General features: G+C 44.0%; 2 protein-coding genes across 2 annotated transcripts in view; one reads left to right on the top strand and one right to left on the bottom strand.

Moving 5' to 3' along the window:
- ESM1 (endothelial cell specific molecule 1) overlaps positions 1–20,683 on the top strand; it is a 242,738-nt gene that overhangs the window by 151,507 nt on the left and 70,548 nt on the right. The gene's annotated exons all lie outside the window — the stretch shown is intronic.
- SNX18 (sorting nexin 18) lies at positions 1,856–19,690 on the bottom strand. Its single transcript, XM_010216863.2, has 2 exons — positions 18,139–19,690; positions 1,856–2,127 (listed from the first exon to the last, which is right to left on the bottom strand). The coding sequence occupies exons 1-2, from the start codon at positions 19,688–19,690 to the stop codon at positions 1,874–1,876; spliced, it is 1,806 nt and encodes a 601-aa protein (XP_010215165.2). The 3' UTR covers positions 1,856–1,873.

Below are 20,683 nucleotides of genomic sequence, written 5' to 3'. Positions count from 1 at the left end.
TCTCAAATAACTAAACTATGTATAGGAAGTTGGAGTTCTATAGGGGAAGCAGTGAGTTCCCAGTGTAGAATGAGACATCATGCAGAAAATAAAGAGCAAGTCTGCCCTAGGACCTTGGTCCATGTTTTGTTTCCTTCATACTGTCTTCTGCAGCATTCTTTTGCAAGCTTGCCAATGGTTTCTTTCCTCACTGATTGTCCTCTCTTTTACAAATACTGCTTTTTTCCCACCTCATCATTTTGTGTTTTTTCTTTGGCTACACATTAGCAGCCCTACTGCACGCGAAGTGCTCAAAATAGCAGTCTCAAAGCATTTGGAGATTAATCTTAAAAGCAAACCACATTCCTAAATGTATTCCTTTAAAAGAGTGGTGTGGGGTCAAGCTAGAGGAGTTGATGTGATCTGGTGGCAGAGCTGAACCTTCCGAAACACAGGCGAGGAATGATTCATACCAAAATGCAACTATCACTTAACTTCATTTTCCAGGCTTTTGTTTGTGTAAGCTACTTGTGATTAATTCAATTAAAAACAAAAAAGTAAATGCTTTGCATCCTTGGGAGGTTTTGTTATTGTTTTTAAGAGGAAAAAAAAAGTTAGGATAAATAAAACCTCTCTCTCATACTGACCTATAAGAAGGACACCAATAGGTTAAACACAAACTTCAGACTTATTTCAAGGGGGAAAAAAGTCAGAAAAGTCTTTAAAAAGATAGTGTTTACGGATATATAAATATACCCTGCTTGTCAAAAATATTTGTACAAAAATTAAGACAATTGTTAATTCTTGAGTGTTAAGAACATAGAAATGCCACCTGTTTTCCAAGTCAGTTCAGTCAAGACTGATTTCAGATCATTTTTGCTACTGAACATCCCTGAAAATCTGTAACTTAGTAAACTAATGAATCACAGTGGAGTCTCAATTCAGTCAGCTGGACCTGTAGATGCAGGTCTGAAATTAAACTGAACCAGCAACTGAACAATTAGCAGATCATTTCAAACTTAAAAAAAAGTTTTAGCCCCTTAGCTTGCATTCACATCCCCTTGATAAACATCATTTTCTAGGCTAGCTCTTCAAGTTTTCACTCACACTAATGTTTTGTATCACAAAACCTCTCAACATAATATTCTTTCAGGACAGGGGATTTAGTGGTGTTGTATTTTTGTATATGTGCTTAAGATCCCAGTACATGTAACAAGAAGTCTCCATTTTCAGGGAAGGTGTGAATTTATTTTAAATTCTCTTTTTTTGAGCCAATGTTTGTTGAAAGACAGAACTTGCTGTGCAAACTAGATGGCAGCTGATTTCTTTCTAGTCAATATGAGGTTTCATAATCAGTTCCTGTCATAGACATCAACCCTTCATTCATTCAATCATAAAAATGTGACTTACTAAAAAAAGGAAAAAATAGTCTAAAGGCACAGAATCACATAGCTGCTCTAGTAGGAATCTGTAAACAGAGAATTGTTTGAATTTAGGAAATCCAAATCTAGGAAAGTAAAAAGGCATCTGAAGCAGGCGTTCTTCTCTAGCCAGCTTCCTGAAAGACCCAAAGGGTTTTGAGGTCTACAAAGTACGCACTAAAATACCATACTTCAAAAAGCAATAAGGCAAATAGTATACTCATTATTTCAAAAAAGTTACAATGGTAGTGTCGCATACACAGTATAACTTAGTTACAATGCGTGGTACTGTTTCTACTACATAGCCATACAGCGGTTTCCTTTCTACATAATCAGGTTAAACTGGGATTCCAGGTGAACACAAGACCATCCTCGTACCACCACCTACCACTGGCAATATTTTCTTAACAGCAGCAACGTGCTGCTGAAGTCATTTTCATACTGAGGAAAGTTCACAGATGGAAGTTCAGAGATTAAACACTGTCATACTTGTGAAGGGCTTCTTCCAACTTTTGTGTCACTTTTTGAAAAAAAAGTATTTGCTGTTGCAAGAAATGTTGCATCTGTGATTTAAAGTCCCTTACACGGATTTTGTGGAAATGATTAATTTCTGCTAGGGTTGCAAAAGAAATAATGTTACAGCGTTCTTGAATGCCCTCTGCTTTCTGGAGCTCCATCTTCCCTTCTTCCACGTGCCGCTTGCTCTCCTTCACTTTGGTAAGGGCTCCTGCGTGAAGGACACAACAAAACAGATGAACTGGATGGACAGAGCTGAACTGACCACTGTATTTTAACAAATAATCTAATACTCAGAGACATGCACACACACACATATATATACACACACTAAGCTGTTTTTACAACTACAACATTAAAATCTGTAGTGCAATTTCAGCATTCTGGGTATTATTTTTGGAAAAAAATCCAGAAAAATGATTAGTTGCACAGATAATCAGCTGATAATTCAATTATCTGAAAAATACCAAATTCTCCAAGAATATGTTAAAAAAAAAAAAAACAGCTGACATAAAGGTGACATTTAAGTAAGTAAGGTTTCACATATAAAATAGGCTTGTAAAAGAGAAGTCACTCAAATTACATTCTAACTATACAAAAGGCTGAATGATTATGACAGGGAACATAAAACAGAGAATACCTGTAAAACTGACTTGTCCAGGTCTTCAGTTTACCAGAACAGAGTGAAGAGTACAACTCTGAAGACTATTTTAATAATAATGTTGAAACACAATAAACACAAAAATAAACACATAACAGTAGATGTTGTCAAAATAACCCACATTTTTTTAAAAAGATCTAGCTTGCAAAAGGTAGTGAAGAAAAAATATTTCTATTTCACAATCTCAAAAATCAGATGGTGTATTTTAGAGAATGGCTGATATATATACTAGCTGTGGAAAAAATTAAAGCACTAGAAAACTAGTCAGATGGATTTAAGCCTATGTAAACACCATAAAAATAACCTCATGCAGAAATCTGATTTTTAGTAATGCAAGACATCAAAATGAGATCTGAAAACACAAAACCTGACAAATCTAGCATTGTGCTTTTACTTTACAGATACCCCCAAATTAGTCACTTTGTACTACAGAATCTAGAAGCTTATTTCAAAGCTGTGGAAGTCTAGGTGGAGTTAACACGGGCCTGTAGGAATGAGAAGAAAAACAGCAAAGCAAAGCAAAACAAAACAAAAAACATACTGCCTCTTTTCCTACCAATAGGGGATTAAAGAATACTCATCTTACAAAAGCAGAAGAGTGCCAAAACCAAGCTCAAACACTGACACAGAAAATGTGTCCTAGACATTCATTTTTATAGACTTAATTTCCCCAAATTGGGCAATTGCAAAAGATATACTTTGTACCCATAAAGACCAATACAGCTTTTATCTTCTCACACCATTTTGATCTTACGACATTTTTCACAGCCTTTATGATCACACTTAAGTTGCTTGCTCCTTCCCCTATTTGTAATGTATTAGGTATCTCTGTGCTTTCTATCACACACTTTGCATCACATCAGAGACTTCAGTTCGCTGACTCCCTTTACATTTTCTTGACAAAATGCTTTTCTGTGCTGCCTTCCCTCAGCAGAGACCGGCCAGCAGGCCAGCGGAGCAGCCTCTCTGCCCGCACATCTCTACGGGGAGCCACCTCCTGCCCATCTGCTGGGAGGGACATCTCGCAGCCGGAGGGCACCCAAGGGTGCCTGGCACTTCGCTAGGCCACGCGCGTCAGCTTTGGTGCCACCTTGAATGTCTCACCAGGGAACGAGCTGGAGTCAGATCAACGTGCGCTCACGCTAGCGCCAAGCTAAACACCAGGCGACTCGGTAGACTTGAGGAACGGAGTTTGCTTCATTTTTGTAACGGAGCAGGGGCTTGTGTCTTGTGTGAAATGCGGAATGCTAAGATCAGAGAAGCACGCAGGAGTTTTCTTCATTAACTACCTAACAATCACTTTTTAACTGGGGGCAGCTGCCTTGTTTTCCTCTTGCTGTAACAGCCAACACCCGGCAAACATACCCTCTCTCATCAGTGCATCTCTGTTCTTAAACCCATGTTCTTCTTCTCCGTAACCTGCATGGAGGCTGCGCTCCACGTGGCAACTTCTCCATCTGCTGTGCTGCTTGGAGCCGAAGAAACTCCCCTCGGCAGTGACGTGCCTGCAGAAGGGCCGCATGGACCCCGGCCCCTCCGTTTTCCCACTTCTAGGGCTGCTCCCAAGCTCGGGGTGCTCCACGGCAGCGCTCGGACGGGCCGCCTGACCTCCTCATCCTGCCGGCACAAGAAACGCTGCGGAAAAGCCTCTCCCCACGAGCACAGCGAGCAACGGGGCGCGCGCCCGCGCCTGGAGGCCTCGGCTTTCTCTGTGAGCAGCCTGCGGGGCAGAGCGGGATCTGAAAAGCCTCTGCTAACTCCCGGTTGCTCGAGAAAAGGCACTTCTTTGCACAAACAAAAACTGTCTCAGTAAAAGTTCTCTCTACAGTTTGTTTGCATTGCAAGAATTCATGCAGAACTGTGAAAAAGAAAACCCTGAAATTTGGGATTTACTGAAAGCCAGATGGAGTTGATTAAACAAATACGACAACTCTTTAGTTCTGATGTGGGGAAAGAGCTTTAAATGTTATCTCTAGGATGACCAAACTGGAGAAAAAAAAAATACTGGAACTTAACAGCATCAGCAGCTGAAAGTATAATTCATTTTTTTGGCCTGTATAATCCTTGAATTATTTTACATCTAAAAAATCTATACATTAACAGACATGAAAACTCTCCACAAAAGAAATATTAGGTTATGCCTTTTTCTGACATTAAAGATACATAATTAAGAGAAGGAATCTAGGGGGAAAACTTGCAGCTACTAATACTCCTGTATTAATGCACAGAGGCTCATGCTGATTCTACAGTGGAACTTCATTTAAAATCAACAGAAGTTACAACAGAAGCCAGCAAAGTATGACATGAGTTTATACCTACACTAAAGTATTAACTTCACTGCTTTTTGAAACACCTCTAATTCCAGTGTTGGATTATTAGTGAAACTGTTAAAGCAACAGAGAAGTTGTTTTGGGAAAACTAAATCATTTGGTTTAGAATACCATCACCATCTATTTTAATTTTTCTTTGCAAAAAGTGTTGTTAGTTTGCACATCTTTGCAAACAGCTTTACTAACAATAACGTAGCATCTTTCATTTCAATTTTTCTCAGACTGCACGTGCAGTCTGCAACCTTTTTATCTGAATCTACGTGGGAAGCTTTGAGCCTTACCAGAGATTCACTGCCTTGGAGGGTGCAGCAACACAAGCACATGCAAGTGAAGAGTGTTTGGGGTTCGTGACACTGATACATTCTTATTTTTTCCTTACAGCTGTGATTGGCAACACTGGTTTCCCCACAGCTACGGAAACTAGAAGTTTCAAGATGCACGTGTATCTTTTGCTTATCTATTGCGTATCTTTTAATGAGAGAAAAACCTGGCCTGGGAACGAAGGGATTAGTGCCTGGGGTTGGTGTCCTCAGCAACCCCTAAGGCCGCTGACCTGCAGCCAGTGCCACTGACCTCCCCTCCCACGTCTCCCCTCACGCCATTCATCTACCCATGTCCTCCGCACTGGAATCCAAAGCCCTTCACCCTGGCTCTGCCCCAAACCCCCGTTTTCCTCTGAAATGCTGAACTCCTCATCCTCTCCTTGGCACCCCCTCACCTCCGGATCTACTGAAGCTGCTCAGCCCCTGCTCTGGCCTAACTGCACATGCTGATTTCTGGTTTTAAGGATCCTAACTAAACAAATACCCAGTTGGACAATCAAAACAACGAGACCTATTTCAAGGAAAATTATGGTACCCCTAAAATAGCTGATAGCCTAAAACAACTAAAATAGCTGTTTTAAAGGATAGAAGCAGGAGGAGCCTCCTCCCAGTGTATGCCAGCTCAAGGAAACCTGCTAAATACATGTCTGGGATAAATATCCAAGAACGCCCAGTTCCAGGAGTGGTGTAGTAGAGACACACACGTGTGTGAATTTTAATTCCAGCTCTGAAGATCCTGTTAAAAAACCCTGCCTGTGCATTTAAAGCTTCCAGTCCAACCCAACAGACTGCTAGCAGATCTGGTTCCACTAATCAGGACTAGGTTTTAATCAGCAAAGAGGGCTTGGATCAGAAATGCTCAATAAAGCTGCACAGTATTGAATTCTGTTTTTAAAGGTGGGGAAAAGCAGACGTCAATGTTGTTTTTCATTGTCTGAAGCCTGATGTTGAACAGACACAGATGTTCACTGAATACTGTCAAAGGCTTAGGAGAAACACAAGGTTCCAGTGCTTGCTTTGCTGCACTGTAATGAGACATGCAAAATGATATAAACACATTTAATATGGCACAGTTACAGTACAATACTAGCAGCTGAGAAGACATGGGCAACATAAAATTCCCAAAAGAAATAAGCTGAACTTGAGAGGCTTGAGAGCACTGCGGTGGGGTTAAGCAATGCCCTTTCCTGCCCCTGTCAGCATGGTCGTGCACACGCGAACGCTGCTTCCCCCACGCGCCGGGGGACGTCACGAGCCCAGGCGGCCGCCCGCAGCGTGACAGGAAAGCCGAGGCCCTGGCCCCGCTCGCCCAGACCGGCCGCCCCCGCGGCTCCTCGCGCCCAAAGCTGCATCTCCCTGCGCCCGCCGGCACGAGCACCCGCAGCCAAGCAGCGCGGCAGCGTTTGACAGCGCGGAGACCTCTCCCTGCCGCGTGTGCAGCTCTCCTCAGCACAGCCCTGAGTTTTGCACACTGCGGTCAAGAGCAAATAAAGCCCAAATAAAGACAAGCCTAGAGCTAGGCAATTCATCGGGGAAAGAGCCCCTTTTTGCTCCGTGTTTGCACAGTGTTTAGTACAATGGGCATCTGTTCCATGGCTGGGCGGGCTGGATTCTTAGAAAACAAAAGCAGTAATGAGAGATACCGTTTATAACTGCATCATTCTTTTCTAAAATACATCTGAGAAACTGCTGTGGCAGCAGTGACTTGACTGCAGACAGCAATATTGCATATGGGAAGGAACAGCGGATCAAACACAAATGACTGGGCTCAACATCTTCCATAAAAGACAGTGCGACAGTAGCAAGTACCTTCGCAATCACGCAGGATGCAACCCACCGGCACTTACTAAGTCCTGAGCGTGGCAACATCTTCAGCATCTCAGTCCAAAATATTGAACTTCCAAGCTCGCCTGCCTTGTAAAAGCTGAGAGATTATTTTTTAAGGTCCTATAATCGAACACTTTCATGACCATAGCTACTCAGGTGTTTCTTGCACTTTGGCAACTGCTGGCATCACTACTGGTGTGGTGGAAGGCAGCAGTTGTGCTCCCAAGGGATGCAGAGGTGACACGTGAGAATCAGCTCTCTGAACGAGCTAGGGCACCAACATCTAACAACCTAAAAGACACCCCTAAAAACTGCAGAGAAAGACAGCAGCTGTTAATGACAGAGTGGGAAAAGCCTGTGGAGGGGGATCCTTCTGGCCTGCGGAAAAACAAAAGAACGTCACATTCCCGAGCGCCTCCTCTGAGGCCCGCGAGCCGACACGCTCCGGACAAGAGCTGCGCTGGGGAATTTGTATCCAAGTACGAAGGTTCCTCTGAAGGGCTGCTCCCTCACAAGGGAAGTAAATTGGAGTCACAAAACACTGTGTTCTTTAAATAAACTTAAAGTTTTGCAGAGAATAGCTTTCAACAGTTGCAACTCGTGATATCTCGAGAAAATTACCTATGTAATAATTTTTTTTTTTATCTTTGCACAATCAGCAATCTACAAAATAAAATTTGGTTCATTACTTCTTACAAAGAAGGAAAATAACTTGCATTTCTATCCCATTAAACTTCCCCTCATATCAAATATTTTAAATATGCAGGCCTAACAGTAGGCTTCTGTGGCGTGTCTTTTAAAACATGCTACTCAATATTCAAGGGAGATCTTTGAACTCTAATGACTCCCTCTGCTTTACCATCATTTTGAGACACCGTCTCTAAAAAAATGGGAGAAAACAATACATCCAGTGCGTTGCTTTTGATGATTTACATACAAAAGGATACAAAAGCAGAAAGGTAACAAGAAATATGCTTATGCTTTCCCTGTCAAGGAATCTAATGCTGGGATTATTTTTCCACACCTCCTTGCTTAATACTTTGAAGAGGCAAACCTGTGTAGCTCGTGTAATACAGCCACAGTTCTGATCTACCGTCGTTCTCGGAAGAACATCTGAGAAGAAACCACATCACCTGTAACCCACCGCAACTGCAGACTGCTGCCAAAACAGGGCAGCCTCCCACCGACACCACAGCCAGAAAAAACCTTGTTGCAGGACGCTGGAGCCCCAAACCGCCCTCGGCCTGGAGGGGAGGCAGGCGGTGCCTGGGTTTTATCGGTGGCTTTTCTGTTCGATGCCAGGGCGCACAATTAAGGGCACGTTTAGGAGAGGCAACGCGGGGCGGCGGCAGGGCCACGAGCTCACAGCCCGGACAGCCCGAACCTGCGCAGGGCGCCGCCCCGGGAAACACACCCACAGCGTCCTCTTCGCCTGCAAGCAAACCCTGATTTGGGGCCATCCTTAAACATCAAGGGCATCTCTTTGTAAAAAAGATTTTAGAAACCAGGCAGGTTTTCCTTAGAGTCCAATTCTTACCATCAAGAATTTCCAATTGTTTGTAGAGGAACAAAAAAAATGCATTCCATGGGTAGCACAAGAATTTAGGTGACTTCCACCCATGCTTTAAGGACACATTAGGAATTTCAAACCATTTATAAGGAAAAAAACCCAAGATATTTCTAGTCCTTGTGGTTGCAGCAAGACTCTGCTACACAGAAGAGTGGACTCAAGGCTGTATTTTCTGCTATATTCTACAGGGAGCCAACTAGAAGCTTCCTGAAATAGAACTTGACCTTTTTATTTTATTCTCTTTTCCCAAAAAGCTCCATAGCAGGCTGCAAGTAGCATCGACAATTGACAAGCACATCAATTATTTTTCTGCTGCTCATGCTGTTCGGTACAAACAAATATCCTAAATTAGGTTCAATCAACAAACAAGTTGACTTACATTCTCCTCAACTTCGCTATATGAAAATGCTATTTAATTCATATACTAATGAGAAATGCATAGTACTCAAAGTGACCAAGACAGAAGCTGCAGAAAAATGGGAAAGCATCAGTACAAAGATATATTAGTTTTAGTTAGTTACTCTGCTGGACCAATCCCTTCCTTCCTTCCCTTCCCCCAGAAGAAAGAAAAAAACAAAAACCTAAGAAAACCGCCCACGTTTTTCTCAATTCAAAGCAAGACCATAAAATTGCATGTAACAGAATGGAGATTTCACTGTGAAGACAGATGATTTGCAAAGAACGCAATGAGCGTTAACAGAACAAGCCTACATTAAGATTCTGCGAATTCTTTACATTTTTTGGCCAAGATATAGAATGGAAAGCAGCATAATGGGAATTTTCCTGAAATTAAAAACAGAAGGCTTCCCCAATAGAGACTTAACCATGTAAAAGAAATATCATAGTGAAAAAGTGCCAGCACAGCGACTAAAGAAAGAACAACTCACTACTCACACTAAAATCTGGCTTTAGAGTTTTAAACAGAAAAAAAAGAGCGATATTCAGCATCAAAGATGAGAAGTAGTAGTGACTTGGACTTCTCTCTTCTGAAAGTCCTCAAAACGCTGCTGAAAAAAATATTTACATTAACACACTGGCAAAGTGCATTTTAGTTTCAAAGGCCCAAAGATCAGTCTACCAGTTTGGCATGCAGCACCCCCAATAAGAACGTATCGCAGGGATAACTACAATGCCAGACAAGCAAAGGGCCACAGTTTGCCCACAAAGCTGCTCACGACTGTATGTGTGAGCAAGATATCAAAACAGCAAAGGAAATTAACCACTCTATGCTGCTATGTAACCACAGCGCAAAATCAGCGGGAAGTTTTCCATCCAGACTTCGGAAGCAATGATTCAAAAAAAAAAAAAAACAAAAAACACATACAAAAAAAACCCAAAAAACTATCTTTAGGTGTTCTGGATACAGACAGTGCTTTCAGCAAACAAACTGCCTTATCCTAGCCACTACAACACATTTTTGAACTGTAATAATGAGTAACTCTGCTGACTTCATGTGTACCGAAAGTGATGTCTGAAAGGAATAACTTCATCTGCTAAAAATAAACAGAATAGTAAAAGACCTACAGTGCAGCTAGGCTACATATATTGTTTTCTGTGCTCATAAACACAGCATTTTGCACTGCAGCCCAAGAGGCAAACATGAGATAACGCTACTTTGGTCCGGTGCTGGGACTGCCCTGGCTCCTCAGCCTCACAGGCACAATTTAAGGAGTCCCTCTCTGACAGCACTTGAGCTGATGCTGCACACTGGGGATACAGGAGGGAGGAAACTTAAATTATATCTGGGTATTAGAAACACAGTACATGTGTCTGTTTGTTAGAAATACAGTATATTTGTCATGCGAAAATTACATCATGCTGTTTCAAGCAGAAGAGGAAGGTGGTGAGTATCTCTATATAACCAGAATGTAAACCTGTTCGTCTGCAATGACCTTTCCTCTCCTCCTATGCTCAGTTGGCTTTTACAATAAATCTCTGTTCTTCCAAAACTTCAGTTGGTCTATTACAGTTTAAATGTCACAGGCTGTTCTGAACATTAGGTTCTTCCCACTCAAGAGGGTAAGAACAGGCACTTTTTGGTCAGAACGATGCTACAGATTTTTAACAGCTTTTATAAACACTATGTTCATAATGCCTACTTCAATAAAAGACCTAAATCAGAACTGAGGCTGTGCATACATGATAGAAAATAATTTTAATTAAAAACATATAACAGCATATGAGTAGAAATGTCTCCTCTATATCCACAGAAGGTGAATATAAGTCATTGACAAAAATGCAACCATCATTATGTTAAATGATAGTTTCTTCAAAAATCTCGAGATGCACCAGATGCAGATGGCCAGGAGAAGAGAGCAGACACAGCAGAACACCCTGCTATCTCATCCCTGAAAGCAGCAAGCACAGATTGAGAGCCCACCTACTCATACATCCCTGCTTTACTAAGCTGCCGTGAAGAGCTGCTTTTGGATGCTGTTCCCTGCACAGGTTGAAGGAAGCATAAAAAGAGAGCACAATTTAGGGCATGTCAACAAATTATATTAAATATGACAATATAATAAAAGCAGAAGAGAACAGTCTGCTGTTCAAGAAGGGTGCGTTTGAGCCTGTCTAGAACTGCAGGCAATTGGAAAATGCAGCGTGGTTGCCATGAAACTTGGTAGACTGTGTATTCCTTGGGATCCTGTAGCCTAGCTGGCACAGTTATTCATGCATATAATGACTCAAAACTTGAAAAAAGCAGAATACCAACCTGATCTTTGCCCATGGGACAAAATGCAATGGCAGCTTCCCAACAATAGCATTAATTTGCTTTTCAAGTTGTTATGAAGGAACTGTATGTAGACATTAGCAAGAGTAGTGTAGTACATCATAATTAGATAAGTTTTCACACATGGCACATCACTACCTAAAACACAGGCTGAAACCACTACTGCACCATGATCTCCTGTGAGAACACAAAGCCATTGACAAGATCATTGAAATGTGTGCCCTCCACTAACAACTTCAGGAAACATCCACTCCAAAATTTTAAACGCACTTTCCAGTATGTTCTTTTTTTGTTTACATCAGCATGGCCTTCATGAAAAAATATTAACAGATTGTACGGAAAGTGTTTGCCATTTATTTGCTCTAGTCTGTTGATAACACTAATGCTTTGGGGGCTAAGCCAAATGTGATTTCATTTTTTTTATTGGTGCTTTGAACACTGTGCTATTTCAACTAGGCAATTTAAAGTATGTAAGGTACCAGCTGGATAGGTTATACAGTCTGCACACAGTAACTCGTCATTTTAACTGTTCAAATACAGAACGTAACAATAAAGATGTTGCAAAGGTTGAAACATGTTCTTATTTCAAAGGTGGCTTGCAAAATAGAAAAAGCACGGCCATCTTGTTTGTTTTTGATAATATGCTTTCAAAGACTTGAAGGAGTTCCAGATGTTACTTTGTGTGTTCAGTCTACCAATTCCTGCATTCCCCGCTTTGATGGAAGTATTTTTAGCATGACCTGGACTTCTCTCAACTATAAGAGCGGGAGAGTGCATTTTTTACTGCCTCCCGATTCTTCATAAATTCCAACTTGAAAAAATATATTACATAGTCTGTAAAATAAAAATTACTTCCCCTTTCTAGGGAAATCATTTTTACTTCTTTAATACCTGCACTGTCTTAGTACTCTCTAGTCATTCACAAGGTTTATGCAATAGACAGAGCCTTAATGCCTGAAGTGAACAAGTACTTCAAAGAAGTGCTTGTTCTTACAGGAGCTGAGAATTTTATTTCCTAGGATCAAAAGCAAAGGTGCAAGCTCTCATCAAAACATTTCTAGCCTGTTAGCATTTATATGGGCAGTCTGAATGGCCTGTCTGGTGTGCTGCAACGCAAGCAAGCTCCCCTGCAAGGGGAACTCGGACATCCTTCCTCTGCTAAGGCACCTGGCTTTGAAAAATTCACTGGGGTTTTAGCATCTACGCAAGCTCTCTCCCTCCTCGAACGTGTATGAAATCTGCTGACATGTTACAAAAGGTAACAGGGCCCAGAAACGCATCGTGACTGAATGAATCTTGTTCCCTCAGAAGAGTAACCTAAGAAAAGATGAGGGGAAAAGGTAAAAAAAAAAGTTCTTCAAGTATCTTAAGCATTTAAGCAACCCATGCATCTTTTAGGCTTACTACATGCAGACAGGATGTATAAGCTCACATTTTTATTACTGTTTAAACTTTTTCAAATAAGACCATTGCCCAATTTTAGTCTTATTCATTGTTCTTTGGGTGATTTATATACGTTTGCCCCTAATGAAGCTATAATTTATTAAAGCTGCTAAATATGGGGGTGTTCTCACAGTTAGGCATCTGAAAGTCTCAGTTACCTTCAGTTACCTTTGCTGGTAACCTGAACACACTAGTGGGCGTTTCAGAAGCAAGCAGACAAGCTTTGCATCCTCCCTTCCACGGCACAGGGAAGCTGAGAGGGCACGAAATACAACGAGCACCTTAGAGTAATCCATCTCTGTGCATCGAAGTCCTTGCACCGATGAAACGTAGGTACCCATCTCTTTTTACTGCCTGCAGCGGTCACCTGGCTAAGATTACACGCTTAGCTTTTAGACAGTAAATTTAGCTGAGTTCAACCCCATGGAAAGGATATGTTTTTGAGGGATAAAGAGGAAAAAAAAGGGTGGGAGAATAAAAAAAAAAAAGAGGGATGGAGAGAATATGATTTCACAACAAATTTAGAAGGCTAGAAAGGAAGCATGAGAGAAAAGCCCTGCTCTCACATTGCGATATAGAATTTCAGGCATGAATTTTGTCTAATTCATTCACAAACACAGATATCCCTATCTTCCCCTCTCAGGCCTCACTGAGGATTTTTAGAGAGCTCTAGATTTCAGCATTCTTCAGGACTGGATTTTATTGATGCTTGAAATTTTGACACAATACCAGCCAGAATGCATTTGCAGCTACAATCTTGTAAAATATTCTAAAAACAAATTCTGGGCACTCTTTAAAGCATTACACTTGCTTCAAGTAAGTAAGACTGTTTGCCTTATTTCACTTTTCCAAAACAGTGATCAAGAAGTAAAAAGATCAATCAGCTATTTTTTTAATAATTCTCTAAATCCTGGAGTGTAGAGGAAGTCAACTGCTGCCTACATCTTAGAAAACATTGAGACCACTTTCTCAAATCTGTTTTGCAAAAATTGTAGCTGAATTCTATTAGCATTAACATCATAATTATAAGACAAAGAAAGATTCTGAAAAATAGAGATGGAACATTAAGCTAACCAGTATTTTCTGCACTTTCAGAAGTCATTAGAAACCTCAGTAACTCCTCAAATACAAATAAATCACTCCCCCACTCCAACTAACTAAACATCAAGACTAGATAGCCAGAGACAAGCACAAACTACTATATATTATCTCAAATTCTCAGAGCTGCATAAGTTTCCTGAACCTGAGCTTGCATGGGCCTGTAATGAGCATTTTATGTTGTAGATTACAGAAGCCAGAAGATCTCATCAGTAGAGTGAAGCCCTAGCAATTAATGTTTAGGAACTAGTCTACCAAACATGCCTAGGGAAATTTCACAAACAGAGCTCAGTAACTCAGAAAAAGGTGTTCTCTGTCATAAATGGAGATGGGAAGAAGCTGCTTCACTTCTCAAACTGAAAGCAACTAAATATGGTGTTTCTTGGAAGATACACCACTCTGCAAAAGAAAACGACAAATAAAAGTGTAGCTTAGTTTTAGTGTACTAAACTTAATCTTCCTCTTCAGCAAATGTATTGCCAGAGGGGCAAAAACAAACAAACAAACAAAAAAGTAAGTACATTTCTAATATATTTGATCTTCCATTCCAGAAAACACAGGTATGTACAAGAATACCTTCACGTAAGCACTTTAGAAACATTTCCCTAAGAGGTATTAAGGAAAAAATTCATAAAGGTTTTTTGAGTGCTCAGAGCTACCACTCTGCTGCTGTTGCCTACCCTTGCAGTTGTCTTTCCCCCCCGCCCCCAAGTGCTCAGTTTTCGAAATAAAACTTATAAATGATCAGTTTTCATAGAATCCATGTCTTTGAACCAAAATGTTTGTCTCAGTGAGACTCTCGAATGAAGTACTTCCAGACAAAAATGTCAGATTCCCAACTCATCATGTTCTGCACCATCGGTCTCAATCCAATGGATCTTCTCAGCTCTAGGACTGGAAGGCACACAGTTCCAGACAAGGGCTTGCACAGCACAGCCCAGTTAGTACTCAACTGGAATGTGGGATGACAAAGTTCAAATTCTTTTGCCCCTTCTGGAGCATAAAAACTTAAATTTTTTCTCACCTTAGAAAAATTCCTTAAACTGCGTACTCATGATTATAAAGTAGGTAGAAAGAGGTGAATCTTCAGAAATCTCCCATTGAAATTATTCTCTCTTCACGAAATATTGACAGTAAACATAAGACCAGAAGCAGTCTGAAAATACACCCACAATTATTATTATGTTTATACAATTGACCAAATTGACAATCCTGCTCCAAACATTTCAGATCATGTACAATGTCCTCAACACAACAGGTGGAAAAAAATTGCACCCCTGAAGAATTAAGAGCACAATGGTTAACACATGTTCTTGCCAAAATATGGACAAAGCAACAGTGGGCTTTATGATTCTGGTTTGTAATTTTAGGAGAAGAGATAATGCCCAAAAGGCGTAGAATTTTTGTCTCCAGCTCATGGATTCTTTGGCATTCTTTTTGCAGAAGAAACATTGCATAAATTATTCAAAAACCCCACACAGGCAAATTGCTCAGTTCAGACCACAAAGCATGCTTGAACCAGCTCGTATATTACTCAGAATTTAATCTTGATTTAAACAGGAGTCCTTACGGCTAATCTCAAATCCCAAATCACATTAAGCAGCTGTCTAACTACCTGCAGCAGAGCAAACCCGTAACAAGACAAGTCTAATACTACACTCGCTTGCATATCAGGCAGTCTCACATTTCACCCACAGATTTGGGTATGTTTTGGGCACAGCTACCCAGAGTTTGTCAGGAAGAAGGGGATGTAGAAACTCAGGATAGAAACGAACTGGGCTTTTCATCCCAAATGGACAATGTATTTGCACTATGTGGAAATACTTACAACTTCATCTTTTCACAAGTCATGCCCATTTTAACAATGTGCTAACCAGGCCGCTATTTCTACTACCTCTTATTACATGAAGTTGTACACTAGAAAATAAAACAAAGAAAGACACATGACCTCTGCTTTTCACCTATTTGCTTTTTTCACCTATTTGCTTTTCACCTATTTTTCACCTATTTTTGACCTCTGCTTTTTCACCTCTGCTTTTTCTATTATCACCAAGAAATTTTTGTTTGGTCTATGGAAATAACAATATTTCTCAAATACTGGCAACTTTCCCAGATTGCAAATTTAAAGCAATTATGCTGTAAAAACACCAAACAAACTGTTCATATTTTCAAATGGAGTTTACCAATTAGAACTGAAAAAGCATCCCTTGTTATTAGTAGGTCTTACGAGTAGTAAAATAGTAAGATACTGGGGAGAAAAAAATGACCTTCCTCATAATTTTCTTTCAGTTTGCCTATTAGAAAAAAAAAAGAGGAAGAGGAAGAGGATGAAGAAGAAGAAGAAGATGAGGAAGAAGAGGAAGCAAAAAAAGTAAGAAGTGTTAGCCTAGAGGCTGCTAAATCTGCTCATGTGCCAAGCTCATGGATTTCTCAAGTAGAAGCTCATTTGGAAGAACTTTTCCTAGCTCATCAAGGTAAATCTCATCAATAAGTGCAAAGTAAAACAGACCCAGAGGAAGCAAAGACATACAAGTTGAAGGAAATACTGGTTGAGTTAACCACATATGTTCTCATTCCCAATCCTCTTTTCAGAGTAAAGTCTTCAAAAATACTACAAGGAAGAACTCTATGTAGTCTTAAAGCTTTAAGATATATTACTTAAATAGTATATACTATCTGCTGTTTTATTTCAGCTAGTAAATAATCTGTTAATTGACACTTTAAAATTCTCTGATCCTAAACACGAAATATGGTCAAAGCCATCCTTCTCTCCAAATTTAAAATACTAGAAAATTGCTATCGGGACACAATGCCACACCAGCTAAAAGAACAATTCAAAGGTTAGATGCCATGGTCCTCTTTTCTTTACAAAACAATACTACAATTTTCAAAGTTTTCACTCTTCCACAAAGATTATTCAGGGCAATGATAATGTGGATTTGATGTATTTTTTTTATGAAAAACATATTTTCTTACACAAAAACAAATTGTCTCTTTATCCCAACTCCCATTTCTCAGCTTTTCCCAGCAATAACGCAGACTTTCTGAAAGCTGGCTTTTTCAAATTATTTTGTCCTAAATCTGAAGGTACTGCTTTACACGCAAAATTCATTTAAAAAGTCTCAAAAGTGGAAAAATGACTGATTCACTGCGATTGACAATGCAAGTGCTGCCACTTAGGATACAGAACAATAGCTAAGAATGTCTAAAAAAATTCCAGAGAAGCAGCTCACCTATTTTCTTGTGTGTTAAACACATCATTTTCTGTACAGCCTATTTGATGCTTTCTTGGTCACTTTCACAGCTATAATCCCCACACACCTCTGATCTTCAAGTTGAAAATCATGGAAAAGGAATATAACAGCAAAGTGAGATATGAAGAGTATTAACCACACAGCAGCAAAACCACCTATACACATTTAGCATTAGAAACTTCTACTTCTCTGAACAACTGCCACTAGTTACCCAGCAGATGACAATTTGGAGATTTCTCTCCTGTGAATCACAAAGTGCTACACAAACAGCAGCGGGAACCTGAAGAGCTGCATTTCAGGCACAAAGCTGCAGCAAGGTTAACAGACAAGCAACACCTTTTCATGATAACAAGAAGCTGAACAATTCCTGCTTCGAACATGCTGGCAGACTATTAACCTCAAGAAAGCATTAAAAGTGTTTAGTGTGTAGCCAAGCAGACAAAAGCCAGCTGCTTAAAACATCTCTTCTGAATGTCTTACACTGCAAAACACGTGCAACACAACATTATGAGGCTAAACCTCAAACAGGATGAGCAACTGGAGTATCTTCTGGTTACTTCAGAGATTTAAGACCTAATATCTAAGATCTAACATATATAAAAGAGTAATACATATTTTCACACCACTTCATTTCTAAACAAGCTCTTTAATCTTTAGTATATCTGTAGTATAGACAGATATGGTTTCCTGTACATATATATATATATATATATATATACACACACACATACACATACACACAGCCAAACTTGGTGACCTTTAGCCAATAACATTCCCAATCAAATTTAGGCCTTTGGCACAGAATGAAAATTATCACTGCTGTGCTTTGTTTTGTAGCATCAGTTTACCTGAATAAACACCGAAAGTCTTAGCCCAAGTCGAGCAAGCCAGACCCAGCACAAATTCAGCCTCTGCTTCCTCCCTCCACGTGCAAACCACCAATAAGTAAAATTTCCTCATTTTGGAAGATACATAAGGGCGTTACCTTTCTGGACATGGATGATGTCTGGGAAGTTGGCCAAATGCCCCTGATAGAGCGCCAACAGGTCCATCACAGGATCTAGATCCTGCCGGGGCTGATCTGCAAAGAGGTCCCCAATGGCGTCGTAGGCTTCCCCAGTGAAGGCTATGGCTTGGTTGAGGCCTGCCGAGAAGGCCTGCTGGTCCAGCTCGAAGGCCTGACTGAGGCACTTAAAGGAGTGCCCTACCTTCTGGTACTCCTTCTTGAAACCAGTGACTTGCTTGCGGGCAAACTCGTTGGCCGTGTGGTTGAGCTGCAGGGCACTCTCATCCATCTTCTTTGTGAAGGCTTTGAAGCCGTCCACCTGGCTTTCCACCTCCTGCAGGTCCAGGCCGGCCCCGGGGCCAGCGGGGACGCTGATAGTCAGGAAGAAGTTGGCACCCACCATCTCGTCTTTCTCCGCCTTGCGCTTGCCTTGCTTCCAGGCCTTCTCATCTGTGCTGGGACAGGTGAGGAAGTGCTGGAAGGCATCACACTGGGCCAGTACGGGGTGGCTGCACATGTGGTCCATCCACCAGGCCAGGCCTTTGCGGCGCTTGGAGATGAAGTCCTCCTCGAAGCGGCCAGTGGCCTGCTTCTCGGGCAAGTGGGGCACAGAAATGACGGGGAACTTCTCGGCCAAGCGCCCATAGAGCCAGTCGAAGTGCTTGTAGCGGCGGTGCACCTGCTGCCCCGTGTGGCTGGGCACCAGCTTGTAGGCGATGTAGCTCTTCATGCCCTTGAACTTGGTCTGCTTGGTGGGGTCCTCGATGGAGCACTGGAAGGGGTAGGGGTTCTCCTGCCACTCGGGGCCGCGGGGGCCCAGCACCACGCACAGCTTGTCGCCGTCCTTGACGAAGCCCGACGCCTCGCCCAGCACGAAGGCCTCGCCGCCCGACTTGACGAAGGTGGAGAAGCGGTTGAGGTTGCGGCTCACCGTGGCCGAGCTCTTGGCGCCGCCGCCGCCGCCGGGCGGGTGCGGGTGGCCGCCCGGGTGCGTGCCGCCGCCGCGGGAGCCCAGCGACAGCTCGGAGCGCGTGGACAGGCGGTAGCGGCCGGGGCCGCCGCCGGGCGCTGCCGCCTCGTAGTCACCATAGGAGCTGCCCAGGGCGCCGGGCTCGTCGGCCACCGTGGAGCTGTCGTCCCAGTCGTCGTCCCAGTCGTCATCGCTGCCCTGGCTCGGCTGGTAGGCACCGCCGTAGGGCGCGGGCGGGAAGGCGAAGCCGGCGGCGGGGGGCAGCGCGAAGGGCTCGGGCGCCGCGGGCTGCAGGGCGGCGGGCGGCGGCAGCGGCTCGAAGCCGGCGGCGGGCACGTTGGCGTAGCGGGCGGGCGGCGGCGGCTCCGCGGCGGCGGGCGCGCGGATCAGCTGCACGTAGGAGGCCGGGAAGAGGCCGCGGTCGCCGCGGCTGTTGATGCCCTCGAGCCAGCCCTCGATGTCCTGCTCGCTGCACAGGCTCAGAACCTCGTGCTCGCGCAGCGAGATCTCTCCCGGGTTCTCCGACCTGAAGTCGTAGAGCGCCCGCGCCCGCAGCGCCATGGCCCCGCCGCCAAAGCCAAAGCCCGCCCGCCCCCGGGGGCTCCGCGCCGCCGCCTCTCACCGCTCGCCGCGGCAGGAGAGCGTCGCCGCCGCCGCCGCGGCTCGGTGCTGCGGGTGCGCCGGGCGCTCCGGGTGCTCCGGGATCGCTGGACGCGCCGGGTGCGCTGGACGCGCCGGGAGCGCTGCGCCGCGGGCGGCCCGGGGCGCGGGGGGCAGCGGGCCCCGTCCCACGTCGCCAGTTTCGCTAATCCAGAGCCGAGAGGCAGGGCGGAGGAGCCGAGCGCAGAGCGGCCGCCCCCATCGATGCGCCCGGCCGCGCCGCCTGCCCCCTGCTGTCCGCAGCGCCGGGCCGGGCCGGAGCGCGCCGAGCGCGGCGGAACGCGGCGGCCCCGCCGCAGCGCCGAACCGGGCCGGGCCGGGCCGGGACCCCCGAGCGCGGCGGAACGCAGTGGAACGCGGCGGCCCCGCCGCAGCGCCGAACAGGGCCGGGCCGGGCCGAGACCCCCGAGCGCGGCGGAACGCAGTGGAACGCGGCGGCCCCGCCGCAGCGCCGCCCGGCACCCCGCAGCGCGGCGGCGTGTGCAGGGAGAACCGGGGAGCACAGGGATGGTGCAGGGCGCCCATGTCAGCGAGGCCCCCCTGGGGAGATGCTGCGAGGCTCCCGGCTGCCCGCAGCGTGGTGCCACACGGGTGTCCCCCGCACCGCTGCCCACGACATGCGTGTCCCCAGCTCCACTGCCCAGAACACGGGTGTCCCTGACATGCATGTCCCCAGCTTCACTGCCCAGAACACGGGTGTCCCTGACATGCGTGTCCCCAGCTCCACTGCCCAGAACATGGGTGTCCCTGACATGCATGTCCTCAGCTCCACTGCCCAGAACACGGGTGTCCCTGACATGCGTGTCCCCAGCTCCACTGCCCAGAACATGGGTGTCCCTGACATGCGTGTCCCCAGCTCCACTGCCCAGAACACGGGTGTCCCTGACATGCGTG

Source organism: Tinamus guttatus, unplaced genomic scaffold, assembly GCF_059628265.1.
Source record: "Tinamus guttatus ecotype Peru unplaced genomic scaffold, ASM5962826v1 Tinamus_guttatus_pri_ptg000444l, whole genome shotgun sequence".
Lineage (NCBI taxonomy): Eukaryota > Metazoa > Chordata > Aves > Tinamiformes > Tinamidae > Tinamus > Tinamus guttatus.
This window is presented reverse-complemented; position numbering and strand designations above follow the sequence as displayed.